Source organism: Heterocephalus glaber, unplaced genomic scaffold (assembly GCF_053883595.1).
Source record: "Heterocephalus glaber isolate CG9 unplaced genomic scaffold, H.glaber_assembly_v1.0 deba00001472, whole genome shotgun sequence".
In the NCBI taxonomy this organism is placed as follows: Eukaryota; Metazoa; Chordata; class Mammalia; order Rodentia; family Bathyergidae; genus Heterocephalus; species Heterocephalus glaber.
In genome coordinates, this window is record NW_028258315.1 from 3,019,960 (window position 1) to 3,038,204 (window position 18,245).

An 18,245-nucleotide genomic window follows, 5' to 3' on the forward strand; every position below is an offset into this window, starting at 1 on the left:
TAGTTCACAATTTCTTCTTTAAACTAACAGAGACACAGAAAACACTCATCTTGGCTCCATTCTGTGCAAATAAGGGGGTACAAAGATATACCAAATCACTGTAAATACTTCCCCCAATAACTCGCTATCTTTGTTCATTAAACAGCAAAACACGTGGATAGAGTTTTGGATTTTTTTTTTTAACTTAGTTATTTGCTGCCATTTCTAAGCTCCACTAAACATCGGGACTGAATAAGTACATAGAACTCCTATTGCCCCTGGTTTCTGCTTCCACTTCCCCAAGGGAGCTGTAGGACACAGGCACAAAAGTCCAAGTCAAGCAGGTTGTTAGAAGTCTGGGATGAGCTCCTCAGGTTTGCTGCAATTCATTCCAGAAAGAACAACTCCAAGAAGGTGGGCAGAGCACCAGAGAATCTGAGCACAAATGATGCATCACACAGAGGAGGAGGACGCTAAGAGCTTCTTCCAGGGAGTTTTATCCTCACAAGAAGAAGTTAGCACAGCTAATTTGAACATATTATTATGACAAAAAATATTCTCTTGGCCATATAGCCACTACCAAATATTAATATGAAAATAAAGTCTAATAACTTACATCTTCCAACATTTTAACAAAACATTTCATTCACAATGTGATTTGAAATGGCATAAAACACATCCGTGACTCATGCCTACAGTGAACAGCCCAAAATAAATGACAACTGCTATTTCACTGTTCACATAACATTTTATTATGCTAGTCAATAACAGATGACACCTTTAAAAATATCGATTTTCTATCAGAATGAATATCCAAACTAATATTAATGAGGTTGTGTTATTGAATTGAGAAGCAGAAAACACAGAATGCAGCAGGAACACAGCCAGGGAGACCTGACAGAAGAACAGCTTACTTTGACGTGGCTCTGGGCTCCAAGGTTGTAGATCTCTGTAGGCTTCACTGCATTGATTATCTTCACGAGGCAGGTACTGTCAGTGAGATCACCGTAGTGCAACTTCATGTCTGTAGGGTTAGAAATGAGCCATTCAACAGGTGAAAACAACAGAATCCAATCTTTTACAATATCAAAATTGAAATGCTTATTAAGAAAGTCTGAAAAACAGGTCTCAATGAAAATGTTGTGTTTGTGTGGTTATAATGGACTGGCAAAGTATAACTGTCAACTATAAAGCACCAGCAGAGTAGAAAGATATTTATATATGTTGCCTATGTCTATACAGAATTTTTAGTAGTAAACACAGACTTGTTCAAAAATCATAACATGACAGATGTTTTTCAATTAACATAACTTGTGGTTCATAGTTGTTTTAAGATCTGTTATATATGAGTAAGAGTCAGACAAATAAAACCTTGGAATAATGTACTTACCCTCTAAAGAAATCTGTAACACACACTGAATGATAGTGAAGATAGCTCTATATTTGATACTTTTGTTCAGATACTTTTCTCCAGTGATTTATAAGTACATCACGAAGATCAATCTTTACACTTCCTGTGATATGCCTAATGTAGTGACATTATTGATTAAGAGAACTAGTCTATCACCTCCTAAGTTTAAGCTGCTCCTTTCACTGACTTCATTAGTGTAAGAATTTGAGATGTACAGATGATTTGCTTACTTGATCATTTCATTATTTTTATAAAATATTAATTTATATCTAGATTCAGTGGCCTTCTGCAGTTTGCACAACAATAATACAGAGTGAACATCTCTAATCTGAAAATTCAATATTTGAAATGCTCCAAAACCTGAAACTTTTAAAAAGTGCTGATGACACGATACCTTAAGTGGAAAATTTCACACAATGAAACTGTTTCATACCCAAAAAATTATTTAAAATATCGCAAAAATTATCATTGGGTTACATATATAAAGTATATATGAAAAACCAGTGGATTTCCTATTTAGAGTTGGGTCCTATCCCCAAGCCATCTCATTACGTATATGGAAATATTCCAAAATCTGAAAAATCCAAAATCCAAAGAATTTCTGGTCCCAAGTATTTCGGATGAGGGATATTCAACCTGTAATAATCTTAACGAAAGATGAACTTACAAACATAGACATTAAGGTGGAGAGCCTTTCTTGTGGACAACTGAATCACCTTCCTGATATCACTACCTAAACTACTGAACCTTAAATATTCAGGGCCCTCCAGGTAAATACAAAATCAACTATCATTTACAAGCTGACAGTACTGTCCTTGCTGTCTAGAAAAACAGGCTAAGTAATGCAGGCTGACCTTGGAGTTAAAAATCCTGTGTCCTAGTCAGAGCTCTGCCTTCTTTGTGTTACGTGACTGGTAAAGTCACAACCTCTCTGTGTCCCCATTCCCTGTGTACAAAATGGTCTCCCTAACAAGCTCAGTAGTTGCTATGGAATCCATGGAGAAAATACTGTGATTGTGCTATGGTAACCACATAGATACACACAGGAAAATTTAGTAGCAAAAACAACAAAATAATTGAAAATTCTGACAATGAACTGTAAAACAATTCAAATACAGTTTTGATTGTTAATGGATTTTGGACCTGTCTTCACAAATAATTTTAAAATTTAATTAAATGTGCAAACTCCATTTAACTTGAGTAAATCAGACCAAAAGGAAAAAGGAAAGGCATTCTCCTTCAATATGGAATTGCTCTTACTTAGGAGAACTGGAGCACATGGAAAAGGATGATCAAAGGCATATCTTCCCTTGGTTTCTCCAAGCCAGCTACCCAATATCCTTCTAACAGACAAACCAAGATGACACTATGGCCTAGAACAGCAAGCAACAACAAAGATTTTCATAAAGCGCAGGTTGTAGTCAAGGCAGTAATTCATGGGTAAATAATTGTGACTTGATGGACTCTGAGAAAATACGACATTTGAAAACATCCTATCTGAACATAGGAAGTTATAAAAAGAAATTGTAGAAAAATATAATCACTTACTTCCTTCAATATGAGCCTGGGGATTCTTATACAGATGTTCAATTCGCCCTGTATTAAATGAACTAGATCGCCGTACAATTCCATGGACCTGAGTTTTAAGTGTGGAAAAGATCAGAGTAAATTATAAATGTGCAGTGAGGATTAAAAAATAACTCAAAAGTTCTTTTGCTAATGTCTGACTTTATGAAAGAACATAAATATTACTTATAAACAATCTTTAAAGTATTAGAAATATTTCCGGGGCTTTCTTTCTCTGCAACCACTGCCAGCTAGCTACTAGTACCTCCCCTCCATCTTTCCCCGTGTTTGCACTGCCAATCTCAACAGAAGTAACTAGATAATTATGTAACTTCATGCTTAGTTGTAGATATTCAAATGTCTCCTTCCCCAAATACACACTTCCAGCCTTACTGCTGACAAAAATATCTTTTCAATTTGAAACTGAAGACAGGCCACATGAGGCTGCATCTGCAAAACAGCTCTGCAGCCTTTTTAACACACAGCAGGAGACCTCCACAACTTTCCAGTGTCCTCAGAGCTCCTGAAGGCAGCATCTATTATTATGTATATTTCTAGAGCCACAGATACAATCAGAGAGCAGTTGCTATTATGCAGCTGTGCAGAAAAATCACAAGCTAAATTGCATAGATTAGGGATGTGATTTACTTACTACTGGATTTAAGACATAAATTAAAAGGCAAATGAAAAAGAGCACTTTTAAAAATTTTCTTTTTATCTTGACTTAGTCACGATTACTGTGAGAGGAAAAAGTTGCTGGAGAACGAATGCATACCTGCCTGACACTGAAGAAAAGACGATCTGTGTCTGATACATACATAGGAGAAAGTGTTCCAGACCTGGCCCCACTTCCTTTTTGTGTCTAGATTGCTCCCTTTGTGCTGCCAATGCCAACACCAGCTTCTATCACCAGCTGTCCACATTCCAGTTCCACTGGTGGCAATTTTAATCCTTGACTTATTTTAGAAGTGTTCCTTCTAATGTTGGATAGGTTCATTTGCAGCTGAATACACTTCTATATTTTACTTCAATCATTTTCTGTCTGTTTCAGACCAAAATTAATCCTTGGCCTGAGTCAAATATTCCAAATGCAAGAGGGAAATTATAAGCACATAAGGCTTTCTTTCAAAGAGAAAGAAATGCCATCATCATTTTATATGGCATACATGAGAAACTGACTTCTGCAAAGGCTACAGCACACCACAATTAGCAATTCTGTTGGTTAGCAGCTTTAGCCAAGAGAAAAGCACTCGGCGACACTATTTTCCAAAAGAACTAAACCCAAGAAAAGTTGGTAAATATAAAAATATTTTAGGAAGGGAACACTGCAAACTTGGTTGACATTTTAGGAGGCAAATATTAAAGTCTACAAAACATTAAATTGAGATTTGACTACACATAGACATTGCTTTATTTGGAAGTGTAGAAAATAACGGGAATGTTAAGCTTAGAATTTATTCTACTTCAATCTAATTTTTCAATTGTTATTTAGTTTTAGAGTTGAACTGCTCTATAGAATTAATCAATTTTGTTTAATAAAAAGCAATTTAATATATATACTTATACATAGAAAGCCTGTTTTCCGCCAAAGCTATTTCTGAAAGACAGATTTCTCAAATACAAGTACTTTGTTTTATTTTATAAAGAGGAATTTCTGTGTTCTAAGAACAGATCATTTAACTTCTGTTGACCACTGAATTCTGGGGAAATCACATCCTAACAGCCCCAAACAGAGAAAAAAATATGTGTGTATCACATAAACATTCAAGACTTCAACAAAAATATTAAATGATCTTGATGGATTCAGTGTGAACAGCAGACAACTACAAAAAGCTACAGCACTCAATGTTGCTCTCAACGTCACACTTATTTGGAGGTTTTTCCTAATAAAAAAGTTTTAATTTACCCTAACTCCCAACTTTTGGAATGTTACACAGGGAAATAAAGAGCTGCCAAATGCTTGATCCATGACAGCAGGTATTATTCTAAGAGCTAATGAAAGCTGAGTCTGTCTGCTTTGGGGACAGGTGAAATGCAAACTTCAAGACAAGCCAAAATGTGTGCAAACTGCGTAATCTAGTTAAGAATTTGAGATTAGCAGCTTTTTCTTTACAGAAAGGATGTAGGTAAGGTTTTTGTTTGTTTTTATAAGGATTTGGGGAGAAAAAGAGATGAGGGTTGGGAAACCAGACTGAAAAGATAAATGAGCTAAATGACTTTATATAAACTTAATCAGAACCATTATTAAATTACAGCAGTTCAAACAATACATAATTCTGAAAAACTGAGATCTTAAAATAAATGGATGTGAGTGTTATGACTAACAAATTTCGCATGCCAGTTAACTAAGTTATTTAGAGGAAAATTTTAAGCTTTTTTTATGTCGGAACAAACGTCATTTCACTTCAAAATCTAGAGTCAGATGAGGCATTATTACAGTGAAATGGTTTATTCATTATGATCAAGAAAACTCTTACCATTGGATTTTAAATTCTTTCATGTCTAGATTTTTCTTAGAGGCAGCAATGCCTCCCAGGGATAGTCAATCCCATCCATCTTTTGAAAAGTATAGATTATCTAGGTCAGTGGTGACGAACCTATGGCATGCATGCCACAGCGGGCTGTTTGGGCTCCTGAAAGCTCTGAAAGGTTCGCCATCACTGATCTAAGTAATGTCAATATCAACAGCCAACTTTCACACAGCAGCAACCATGTGCCATTGCTTCTCGGCCTTTTGGCTAGCATCAAGGGCAGCAATCATGCGCCAGACACTGCTCTTACAGACACGAAGTCACTAGTCTTCACAGCAGCCACGCGGTTATCCACACTCTTCAGCTGAGGATGCTGCCTGAGATCCCCCAGCCATTAAGTGGTAGTGCTAAAGGGTAAAGTTGGTCAAACTTGCTGATACTCAGTACGGTTTCCAAACAGAATCCATAAAAAGCAAGGCCTTTTTTCAAATCAAGATGCACAGGCTTTGCAAATAGCCAACAACCCAGAAAAAGAATATTTCAAAGATTCTCATAGATCAAGAAGGTACGTGTAGGAACTCAATATTCTAACAAATAATCTCTCAGAGGTAACAATCAAACAACCCTTTTCCTTTTTTCCTACTCTTGCACTCCACCTCAAAGGAGGTGGTCATAGATGCTTTCCTACAAAAGAAATTCACAAGGTACATATTATTTTAAACTCCAATATGCTGTTTTGTTGTTGTCAAGTTATTTAATACAAATTTTTCTTATATATCTAGATAAATGTCCAGTTTAAAAGCACTCCAATTAGCCCTTTGTCTCTCTGGCTTTTCTCTGTAAATGGACAAAAGGGTACATTGCTGCCAATATGCTGTCACTTAGCTGCTGTCAGCAGTGCTAAGAAGACACATGAAACTAGAATATGATTCCATAAAAAGGTTCCCTTTTGTTGATTTTCCTTTTTCCCTAATGATGGGAAGGAACACACATGGCTCTAGCATCCTAAGCAAGATGACTGCCTCTTAGTAACGCTAACTCATGCCTTCCACGCCATCCATGTCCGTTGCTTGCTGGCATCAGACACCTCTCCATCACTCCTGCAGCAGTAAGCCCCTTGTACTCCACAGACTGCCTTGGCTAAGTGTCTTCTGTGTGACCTCTTACCTGCTCTTCATGACCACCTCAGAAAACAGGCATGCTCATCACCCCATCTACAGATGAGGACACTAAGTCTTAGAGGAGCTAAGTGACTTGCTCAAGGCCACAAAGCCAGCAACTGGCAGAGGAGGATTAAGACACAGCCCATCCAGTTCCCAAGCCCCAGGTCTCCCTTGCTCGCTTCTCTGTGCTGGCCAAGTGGGTGTAAAAAAGAATGGCCCTTTGCACTTCAGCAAGGCACAGAAATAAGTACATCAAGTATTCACAGGGTAATTTCCCATAAAGCCTGGTAATTCGTTCTCATTATAATATATATAATAATTATAATATATAATAAAGAATGAACAATGTTGGATACATTCTCTGTTTTCCTTAATGTTTAATCCTGAGTAAAATTCAAGACAAGCAACAATAACAATGATAATTTTGAGTCTCTTCTCACTGAGAACTGAGCCAGGGGATAAAGCGATACAATCAGCCTTCCATACCCTTAGACTCTGTATCCATGGGTTCAACCAACCTCATACTGAAAAAATAAAATTTTAGTTGCATCTGTACTGAACACATACAGAGATTTTCTTACCATTATTCTCTAAACAGTACATATATTTATATAACATTTACAGAGTCTTAGTTATTGTAAATAATCTAGAGATTAAAGTACACATGGAGACGTGTAGATCATATGTAAATTTGTTATCTGTTGGGGCTCTTTGAACTGATCCCCTGAAGATACCAAGAGATGACGACTATACTTTACTTGTGCATGTTAAAGAGTTCATTCTAAACATGACCCGATGTGTATATTTCAGTGGCCACATTTAAATGGCCAGGCCTCAAACCTTCAAAAATCTAAAGTGTGAAAAAAGAAATCTAAAGTGTGTGGTCACACAAGGTAATTACCATTATTAATTGGTCCTTCAATATATGCTACTGCTTTCAGAGCCATTCACAAATGTCTGTTTTTGCTTTCAGGTTAGCTAAGCTCTTCGTTTGCTTTTTCAACTGGAGAAAAAGCAAAGGCGTGTAGCTGCCTGTGCCGTGCGAATTCTCCACAGAGGGTCTCTTCCTGTGTACACCGCCCCAGCACCACTATCCTGCCAACCTCGCAGTGCTTCTCTGAACAGCGCACGCTTCCTCACCACCCTCATGCTGGCTTGCCCTCACCACTGCTAGCCAATCAAAGTCGGCCTGCATCTTTCCTCAGAACAACTCAGCCTCAGCATCAGCCCTCTTCTTCACAGTGTTTATCTGATCCTGACTTGCACTGTGCTACCTGAAACCGCTGCTCCTAGTTACTTCTGAGACTAGTGATAGACCTAATTCAAAAGCGCTCAGAGAGGTCAGCCCTCTCAGCTTCATAACACCTTCAGCCACCTTGTTCCCCTTGTGGTTGCATCAGTCAGCAGCCCTCACTGGAGCCTTGAGTCGCAGTGATCTTCCCTCACCTCACCGGGCAGCACAGCGTGCGGCCACACCCAGTCCTCAGGACTAGAAGGGCACTGCTGGTTCCCACCAACCTCCCTCCCACTCCCCCCTCCCTGTCCACATCACAGAGGGTCTCGATAGCCCTGCAGCTGGAGCGCTGCTGCTGTCGCCCCACTTCCCTCCTCGAAGCCGCAACCACCACTGCTCAGCTGGCTCCTTCTCCTGCTTCACCCATACCTCGACCATAGCACTGGCTCCTGGCTGTCTCCGGCAGGTACGCACATGGGAAGCGCAGTTCTGCAGATGCCCTCTGTCATTCTTTTAATATTTATTAACGCATTACACAGTTAATATTGCCTGAATATTCTCCTAAATCCCCTCTTCTGAACTTCATATGATTGACCCTAAAACTCTCTTCTCTGTAGCATACACATTTATATCCTCAATTATCATAGCAATCTATGCAGTACAATATGTATTTTCATAATTACATTTACCTTATTTTGATATTACAAGATGTAGAACTATTAGATAAGAGTAAAAAGGTGCTACACACATCTACTGTGACTTTGTCAAGTCTAAAAGTCAAAGCTATCAGATAAGATTTTGAATTTACAGTAAGAAAATTAATTTTCATTTCTTCAAATCTCATTGGTGTGTAGATACCACATTCCTGCTGTTGCTTTTCCATTTGTCCCAACTGCACATTTTTATACACTGTCACTACAACTGGAATAAAGAGACAAGGCAAAGCTATCAATAAAAAAGACCGCGTAAAGCAAGTCAGAGCACATGGACCACTGTGTAGGTTTTTAGTCTCTGTAGAGCATAAATTTATACACATGTATATCTCTTAAGAGTGCTCTAAAAAAAGCAGTGTACATACTGAACTGCATCAAATTTAATATAAAAACCCTTGTTTCTTAAGGAAAGGAGAAAATGTTGAAGGAAAAGAAAAAGATGATGAAGACAACAGCAGCAACAAATCTAAAACTTTCAGCTTCTATGAAATATATGGCTGCCCATTAGAAGGCAAAAACCTCCAGGTGTAAATTTTTCATTCAAGCTTGCCAAAGATCAGCTTCATTTTTATTGCTCTGTGCAATTTCCGAATTAAGTGACTTCACCGTGAGTAGAACGTTTTTATGTAACACATTACATCATAAATTTTGCAGTTTGGCTTGCACAGGCTGCTGCTTTATCTAAAGGAGAAAGGGGGAGGCCTGTGGAGCAGCTGAGCCACCAGGGCTCACCAGCAGATAAACAGTACAATGAGCTGGCAGGACCACAGGCCCAGCAGCATAGTCTTCCCCGATTCTGATTTGTTATCAGTTTCCATGGAAAACACATACAGGAGGACCGAAGCAGAGGAAGCACGAGGCCACCATGTCCTACTGATCACACCGCCCAGTACACTACTGAGTCACTCACCTCGTAGCCTTTCTCCAACAGGAACTCAGCCAAGTAGGAACCATCCTGGAAGAAAAGGAAAATCGGGAAGCATCAGACCTATGGTGACTGGCACACACTGGACCAAGACTTTTGAGAAAAGCATGTAAAAGTCTACTTGAACAAAAAAATCAAGGCTGCTGACAACCAAAATAAAAGTACCTAGGATGACAATAAACACATACAGTGTTGTCTTCAGAGAGCATTTTTCCAACAGTAATTCATGTGAGCTCCACAGAAGACACAGGAAGATGCAGCAACCCAGGGATGTAACAGGAGGTAACAGAGAGGACTTGGGTTTACCTTTTGCCCCTTACTAGTCATACGAAATATGCATGTATGTGCACAAAGCAGAAGGCCTGGGTGCTGCAGGAACACCCAGCAGGAGTACAACAGAGTGGGGAGTAAAACAGGAATATCTGGGATGCAATAAGAGCTGGGTGGCTGGGGAGAGGGAAGGATGGGTGGAGGATCAGGCACGAGAAGAGAGGAAGTTAGAATTACTGAAGCTGAGCCCATCTGCCGAGCTTCTAGGTATTGCTAACCTCCAGAATTGCAGAAAGTCAGAGGGGATAAAGGATTTTAAGGTGTATATGTGTATACGGGGATGGGAAGGCAATCACATCTGTATGATCACAGCACATTATGGACATACACATGTGAACTTTAAAAAAATGAGGATATTAATTTTTATTACATAATAAATACTTCATTTGCATTCATCTTAAATCATGCAGTTAATTCCTAACCGAAGGTGAAAGCATCTGATGAAACACTGAGATTCTCAACTAGTTTTCAATAATTGTGTTTAAAATTTGAGTAGGAGTTTCTAGTTAAACAGTATTCTGTGCACCATTTTTAAGGGAAAGAAAGTGTGTGAGATAACCAATTAAACTACTAAGAAGTTAAAAGTTGAGAAATTACCCATTCTAGAGATACTGTAAAAAGTCACCAACCTCCCTCAGAACAGTTGGGTCCCTATTTTACAACAGATCCTGTAAGTGCTCTTCTGCTTTTATTCCTGGCAGAGTCTCCTTTGCCAGGTTCATGCCACCCGGACATGAACATAAAACTCTAACTCCTAGAAATGTATGTCCTCAAAAGTAGTTGGGGGTGTCTGGATTTCCTCAGTTTGAAAAAACTGAAAAGATCCCTTTGAGCTTCAATTCCAACTAGATATTTCAGGAAAAAGAAAAACAAAGCAAGCCTTATTGGCCTAAAGCTGGAGCTAGCGACACCCTATGGGTCCTGAAAATGACAAGACTGCCAAGCGAGTGCTCACAACACTAATGCAGAAGTCCTGCATAAATTCAGACCAAATGACAAGGCAGGGAAAGCAAGGGATACATTTTGTGGTTCATTAAAATCTCCAGCAGATTTTCTTCTGACTTCTTGACATAAATATTCTGGTTCATAGGCTGATGTGAAGAAGACAAAGTGTCTGGCCTTTTCATCGCTGTGCACAGATTTAACATGCTCACTGTGCTCACTAACTCAGATCGTAAGGCTGACCAAGTCAGGCCAGGACAAGCCAGGTTAGCCTTTGTGACCATTTCAAACGTTCAAATAATCAGTAGTCTTGTAAATCAATCAATGAACAGCTCAGTAGAAAAATACTTGAAATAAAGACCATAACTCAACGATAGGTTGGAAAGCCCTAGTAAACATGAGTTGTATGCGCTTGTGCTGTTTTGAAGTAGACAACACTATACTTTCCATGGTTTAGAATTCTCTTGGAATAAAAATGGGAAATGCTTTGTGTTCCTCCATAGTTGCATAGAATGTTAAAAAAAAAAAAAAATAGCAGAGGTGACTGTGCTGGAGCTCCCTGGGGTAGGAGATATGCGATTATTTAGAAAGCTGATGTGAACCAGACCTGACCAGCACTGAACTCTGTCAGTGAGATCTTGTTCTTCTCACCCAAGCTGCTTCTCAAACTTTCCAACCACACTGGAACATTCTGAACCAGCAGTGGTACTGGCTTCCTCCTCACTTCCTTGCCAGGCCTGTCCAGCGATAGGGCCCAGGCTGCACAATGAGTGGGAAACGAGCCGAGCAAGGCTCCCGGTCTCCGGCCCAGGAGCCCAGCAGGTCTCCCCTGGGGGATCCTCAGGGAGACACGGCATCGGAGCAGGCAGATGTCCATGAATGAAAACGATAGCTGTTTCCGCCCCCCTTGAAGTGCAGGCTGATAAAGAATGCTCCAATCTGACTGATGGCTGACATTTCAGCGAAGCCTGCAGTGAACATCCAGTTCTGACACTGGATTCCACTGAAACCAAGGAACCGACAGACAAATCTCTAACATGTTCAGTATGAATACAATCAATCCAGTATAAATTCTAGCCTGGGCTCAAAGTTTGATACAGAAAACTTTCTACTGGAGAGGTAATAGCCCAACTGTGACCCCTCTAAATTTAACTTTGCACATAGTTATTAAGGGTATCTATTTCACATTAATGCTAGACTGTTTTAGGCAATCGCTATGGCTTTAACATTTTCAAGACACAGAAATATTTTGTCTTACTCTCAGAAGAACTCAGCTGGGAAGGTAAGCAACAATCTAACATCGCAGGCAATTGAAACATAAGAGGTTAGCCAACATACAGAAAATGACACCATTAGTTACAGATGAGGCCAGAGCTAGAATCCAAATCCTACATGATTTTCAACTAGGAAATAATCTCCTTCCTTGGCCTCTTCCACCTGAGAGCTACCAAAACATGTCAGAATCCCAACAAAATAATAAAAGACCATAAAGGATTCATTTTTAAACCAACTTGATTCAGTCATTTTCCATTACAGGGTGTTTTATGGATTAAACAGTGCTTCCACTTTTAATCATGTGACTCAAGCCCAGAGAAGTCGTGTAATCTGAGAACACTCCAGAGCTCAGAGGGAGAAAGGATAGCACGCCTGAGATTTCCCAGGGCTTGGTTATGGGTGCATGTGCTCCCGGGAGGTACAGTGATTGTGGAGGTGGACTTGCCTTGGTGGCGACACATGTTGGAGGGATGTGGCCCCTGCCCAAGGTACGAAAGAGCCTGGTTTTACTGTACCTGATGCTTATACTGTTCTTGCGCGCGGGGGGGGGGGGGGGGGGGTCACTTTTCATGAAGTACTGAGAAATGTCCCAGTGCAAGTCACATAAAAAAACAAAACTCTAGAATTTAAGAGTCATATTTTGACTACTATATTAAAACTATAAAACTCCATATCTATAAACAACTGAAGGAAACACAGAAACACTCCCTTCTCTCAATGGCAAGAGATAGCTGGGAAAGGCATTCGTTGGCCGCATACACCCACCAAGACCAAACACATGTGCTAGGGCAGTCACAGTCCTGTGCCAGGGGAAGCTAGAAGTGCAACATGGATGCATCTGCAGTTTACATGGACAAATGAAAAGGGACTCCTCTTATATGCAACACGAGAGCCCGGCCCCGTTAAACTGCGTGCTAAATTAGAAAGCTAAATCATGCGTAATCGATGTTTAGGCACCATTTGGCAGCTTCTTTGAACAGGATGAGATGGTAAGTAAGTAGTACTGAGCTAGAGAATCCATGCCACAAATGAAATGAATCTCTTTATTTAGATTATCTCAAGCATCAGAAAAAAAAAATAAGTCGTCTGCAAATAAGGAAGTGTCATTTGTACAGACCTTCCACGCTGTTTCACTCTGTAGACGGTAACTGCTCTAAAAGCACACATCGTTCCTACTAATTCTAAACACAATATAAAGCCATTCTGTGCCCCAACTAAATAAACTACAGACACCGCAACAATTAAGGAAAGACGCTGTTTTGAATCAGAATGAACCCTTTAAATCAGTGGTAGGGAACCTACGACACGCGTGCCACAACAGGCTGTTTGCATCACGGAATGCCCTAAAAGGTTCACCACTGCTGCTTTCAATGACTTGACTATTCGGTGGGAACCATCCAGGGGAAAATATATTCGAAAAGTAATTACACCTGGCTCATGTTTGTAACAAATCACTGGATAAAAATGTCTGTCAGACTCACAGAATTCAAAAGACCATAGGGATTAATTAATCCAACTCTCTCATTTTACAGATCAGGAAATTGAGATTCAAAACAGTTAAGTGTTTAATGTACAGTCACATAGTGGGAAGCAGCAGAACCTGCATGTACGCACACACACATGCAGACACACACACACACACACACACACACACACACACACACACACAGAGGCATGGGAGAAACAGGGCTCTAAACTCCCACACCTTAAAATTTTAGACTAAAACTTACTTGACAAACACCTACAATGAAGAGACTGAGCTAGTGTCTACTGCTGCGACTCAAGACACTGCATTCAGGGAGTGAAGAACAAGAACAGAGCCAGCAATAAGAACGGGAGTTATAATGAACTGAATGGCAGAAAGGAAATGAGGACATTGGTCAGTGGTATTTAAAACATACAGTCCCATCTCAGATTGTCTTGAAAGTTGAAAATCATTTTTCCATAAAGTCTGCTGTCACCAAACAACCAACTTTCGTTTCCTTTGATTTAACAGCTGACAGAGAGGAACACAACAATCCTGAAATATGATAAGGTGATGGATCACCATTCTGAATAATAAAGACCTGACCATGCCCTGCAGGGAAGATTCTCTCTGTGTGAGAACATGCTGGGCCAGGGAAAGGCCCCTTGGCTGGCACAGGTCACACACACACACACACACACACAAATGGAAAAGGGAGAGAGAATGGCTCTGCCATCAGCACCATGCCTTCCAGAGCCTGGTGATGTATGAGGCTGATGCAGAGGTTTCAGCAGGGGCAGATACCACCCGTCAGCCTGCATCTTGCTCTGCCAGGGTCCAGAAGCTCTCCCTCAAAACATGCTCAGCCTCAAGAGGTCAGAATGTGAGTGCCATGCCCACAGCCAGCTAAAACAAACAAGGGAAGACTTGCACATGAAAGGAAAGATTCATTTTTTAAAATATATTCCCAATCTGATACATTAAAAATGGTACAATGCTGCCTCGCAAGCGCAAGGTCCCGAGTTCGATCCCCAGTACCCCCCAAAAAAAACCAAAAAACCAAAAAGAAAAAAAAAGGTATAATGAGATCATTTTCCTTTCATTTCTTGACAAGTATAAGACTGAAGAATTGTTTTGTATTTGTGATCTTATATAGTATTTCTTCTGGGAACTGTTTATTATCTTTTATATCCTTTACCCATTCTTTCAATAGACTGCATTTTGCCAACTGGTTTATAAGTACTATGTAGAAAATGTATAAAATTACCTAATTTTCTTCTCTCATAAAAGCCACTCAAAAACTGATATGTGAAACAGATTAGCAGATTTCCAGGGGTAGAGCTCCCATAAATACCATAGTCTGAAATACATGGTCCTTCCAACTGCAAATAATTATCGTAAATGCTTGGTTTAATAAGTGGAAGAAAGCAAGTACCAAAATGTGAACTCCAGGTATATTTGTATAACCCAGCATTTGTAATAACGATTTCAATATACTAAAATAACTTTAATTTTGGCAAGTTCTATAAGGAAAATGGCAGTAAAGATTATAAAACCAGCAAAAACAAAGCAATCCTTGCCACGGTATAAAAACATAACTTTTAATTAAATGGTTAGGAAAAAGGCAACCTATACACAGACACCCCAACACATACAGTCCTAGAAATGTCTGCTGCCTCGAAGATCAAAGCAGATGCCCTGGGTGACAGTGCCCACGAGCGCTGGATGGCACCCAGTGTGCAGAGACGTCGTGGGTCAGTCCCCCGCTCCTCTCCACAGGAAAGCAGTGCGATGGCCAAGAAGTACTGCACTCCCTGGGTTCTTTTTAAATGCAAGCTCCTTTAGTTTGAACCTGTTTTCCTCTGTCCCCGTCTCCTATTCCTGCCATTCGTGAAGGTTTAACCCTTCAGAGAGAAGAAAGCCCACTGTGTCCCCCTAGCTCCCCAAATGCCAGTGGAGAGCAGAGCGCCTGCCCCACACTCCATACGTCCGTTTCAGGCATGCTCTGCGTGCGCCACATCCGTCCACTTTCACAGAAATCTCATGCAATTGGTACTTTATTGCCTCACTTTTACAAAGGAGTAAACTAGGACAAATTGACCTGCCCAGGGTCTAGAACTAGATCAGAGATGGACTTGAAGAACATTTGTAATGAATTATTTTTAGGGCAACTTGCCTCATCGCTCCATAATGATGGGCCTACAGATATTGTATTATGAATTTGTTTTCTATAAACTCTCTTAACAATGGAAAGAGAGCTGGATCAGTGCATCAAACACCCACATGGGCCATAGGTGTTATGGAATGGAGGACAGGAAGGAAGGAAGAGATTCAGCGTCTGCCCTATTGCTCCGAGAAGTATCTGGGCAGCCAGGCACTTCCTGGCCTAGATAGGATTATGCTTCAGCACTGGCAGGGGCCTCCAGATTTCACACGCATCAGCACATGCACACGTGGACAGGATGAGAATAATGAGCAGGTAGCCTGCACAGCTAATCAAAATGTTCTGCTATCAGGAACACCAGGAGACACATGAGTCACGGGGAGAGGGTGGCAGGGCTTTGTGGATGAAAGCAAAGCTATGAAATGCTACCACACTGACCTCTTCTATTCCGGATGGCACAGTGCCCTGGAGTATAAATCACCTCACTTGAGCATGAAATCAAGGGTGGGGGAAAAAAACAGAGGAAATACAAGAAGTATATCCCTGTCAAAATCCATTCAAAGATCTGCCTAACTGGCCAGTTCAGTGATGCTCTGAGTAACGCCTTTTAACTTTAGGACAATGTGCAAGGTGAGTGCTTTCATACATCAGGGCTCCAAATACACTGATAAAGACGTGCATGACTTTTGTAGGAAAGTTAATAATAAATTACTAGTAAACTTCACGTTTAAATAGTCTCTTCTACAGTAAATAGTTACAACTGTATAAAAAATAAAATTGGGGCCAGAGATTTAGCTCAGTGGTTCTACCCCCGGCCTCTCAAGCGCAAGGTCCCGAGTTCGATCCCCAGTACCCCCCCAAAAAATAATAATAATAATTCTGCAGATTTTGAGAATCAAGTTCCTTTCCGTTTCCTTTCCCCTCTCCACTATCTTTCAAAGTGACAGTCCATATAATTAAAAGCTGTTTCTCTGCAAAGTACATGATTATGTAGTTCTAATCACCTAAGTGATTTATAGAGGAAATGATTTTTTGCAGGTACTCTAAAGCAGAGCTGCACTCTGTCCAGTGTTCAAGGACATGCTTAATGAAAAACTTTTAATTTGGAAGAAAAAACTTTGTACTGAAAAGAAGAATGATGAAATTTTAGTATTTGCCTGATTTATTAAAGTTTCCTTGTACATTTCTTTTTATAATTCCTGCCTAAGGCAGGTACACAACTGTCCTTTTCTTCATGGCTTTGAAAAGATCAGAAGAATAACAAAAAAATACACACATGATGATTATATCTTTATCTTACTGCACATTCATTTAACAGGTTGTTGATAAAATATCATTGTTGGTTACACAAGAGTTTACCTATTAACAAATATTCTTGCTGTTTTTTACCTAATTTCTCCCACAGCTGCAATTAGCACAATCCAGTTAAGACTGTTTTTAAAATACATGCACATCATTATAGAAAAGCCACTTACTGGCTTCTTGATACATTTCCGACTCCTCTGCAACTATGGAGTCCCTATCATGCAGGAATCACTGTAAATCACTGAAGATACAATGTAAGAACTGTAATTTTGTGTGCTGGGGAAATAGGTATCTCAGCTCAGTGGTGGAGTGCTATTCATAGCAAGTGTGAGGCCCTGGGTTCAATCTGTAGCACCAAAAGCAAAACAACTAAACAAAAAAACACATACACAAAACTGTGACTCAGAATGACTTAAAGACAGATAAAATTCAAGCATATATACATGAGTGTAAAGCTGCAGATAATGAAAGTAATGCTGCTAACTAATACTCAGAGCCCTGGCACAGACGGAATGCTACAGGAGCTTGTGTCACCGAGAACAGGAGCAAGAGAGCTCCTGGTGATGATCATGAACATTGTCTCACCCAGAGGTAATGTTTGGGGTGAGTGCAGCCGGTGAAACTCACTGGGCAGCATTTATCTTTTAAGTCACGCTGTATTATACACCAGGGCCACCACCCAAAAGAAAGGAACTAAAATCAGGTCACATTTTTTTAAATTTATATATTAACTGGTACATTTTAGGTATACAATACATTTACATTTATCATTGGGTGTTTGTACCTGAACATGATGTATCTTAGTTTTTATTTTTTTCCTCATTACCTATGCGCCCTTCACCCCCACCACCCATCTGTATTTACATAGATTTTGTTTCCATTTTTTTTCTTTCTCATAATTTTTCCTTTCCCTTCTTCCCTTTCCCCTTCCCTTCCTGCCACCCCTCCACCTTTGGACCTTTTCCTAGTTCAAATTATCAATTATTCGTTTTAATCATTTTCATCCTTATTTACACTTTCAGTTTCTCACACTAGAGATACTATTCGGTATTTACACATGTGGATCCTATTTATTTCACTTAAGAGTATGGCCTCAATATGCATCCATTTAGCTATAAATGTCTCTAGTTTCTCATTCTTTATGGCTGAGTGGTATTCTATTTTATAAAAAATCACATCTTCTTTATCCAGTTTCCAGTTGATGGGCACTTGGGCTGTTTCCAATCCTTAGCTATTACAAATTGTGCCACTATAAACATGAGTGCACATATATCACTGTGGTATGATTCTTTTAATTCTTTT

General features: G+C 39.8%; 1 protein-coding gene across 2 annotated transcripts in view; it reads right to left on the minus strand.

The window, feature by feature from the left end:
• Gmds (GDP-mannose 4,6-dehydratase) overlaps positions 1 to 18,245 on the minus strand; it is a 546,952-nt gene that overhangs the window by 418,289 nt on the left and 110,418 nt on the right. For both annotated transcript variants that reach the window (XR_015439275.1, XM_004847792.4), the window contains exons 2-4: positions 9,448 to 9,492; positions 2,939 to 3,026; positions 894 to 1,003 (exon numbers count right to left, since the gene is read on the minus strand). Coding sequence is in view for 1 of the 2 variants with exons in the window: in XM_004847792.4 (XP_004847849.1) it covers positions 894 to 1,003; positions 2,939 to 3,026; positions 9,448 to 9,492 (243 nt within the window). In the remaining variant the exon portion in view is untranslated. The remainder of the gene's footprint in view (positions 1 to 893; positions 1,004 to 2,938; positions 3,027 to 9,447; positions 9,493 to 18,245) is intronic.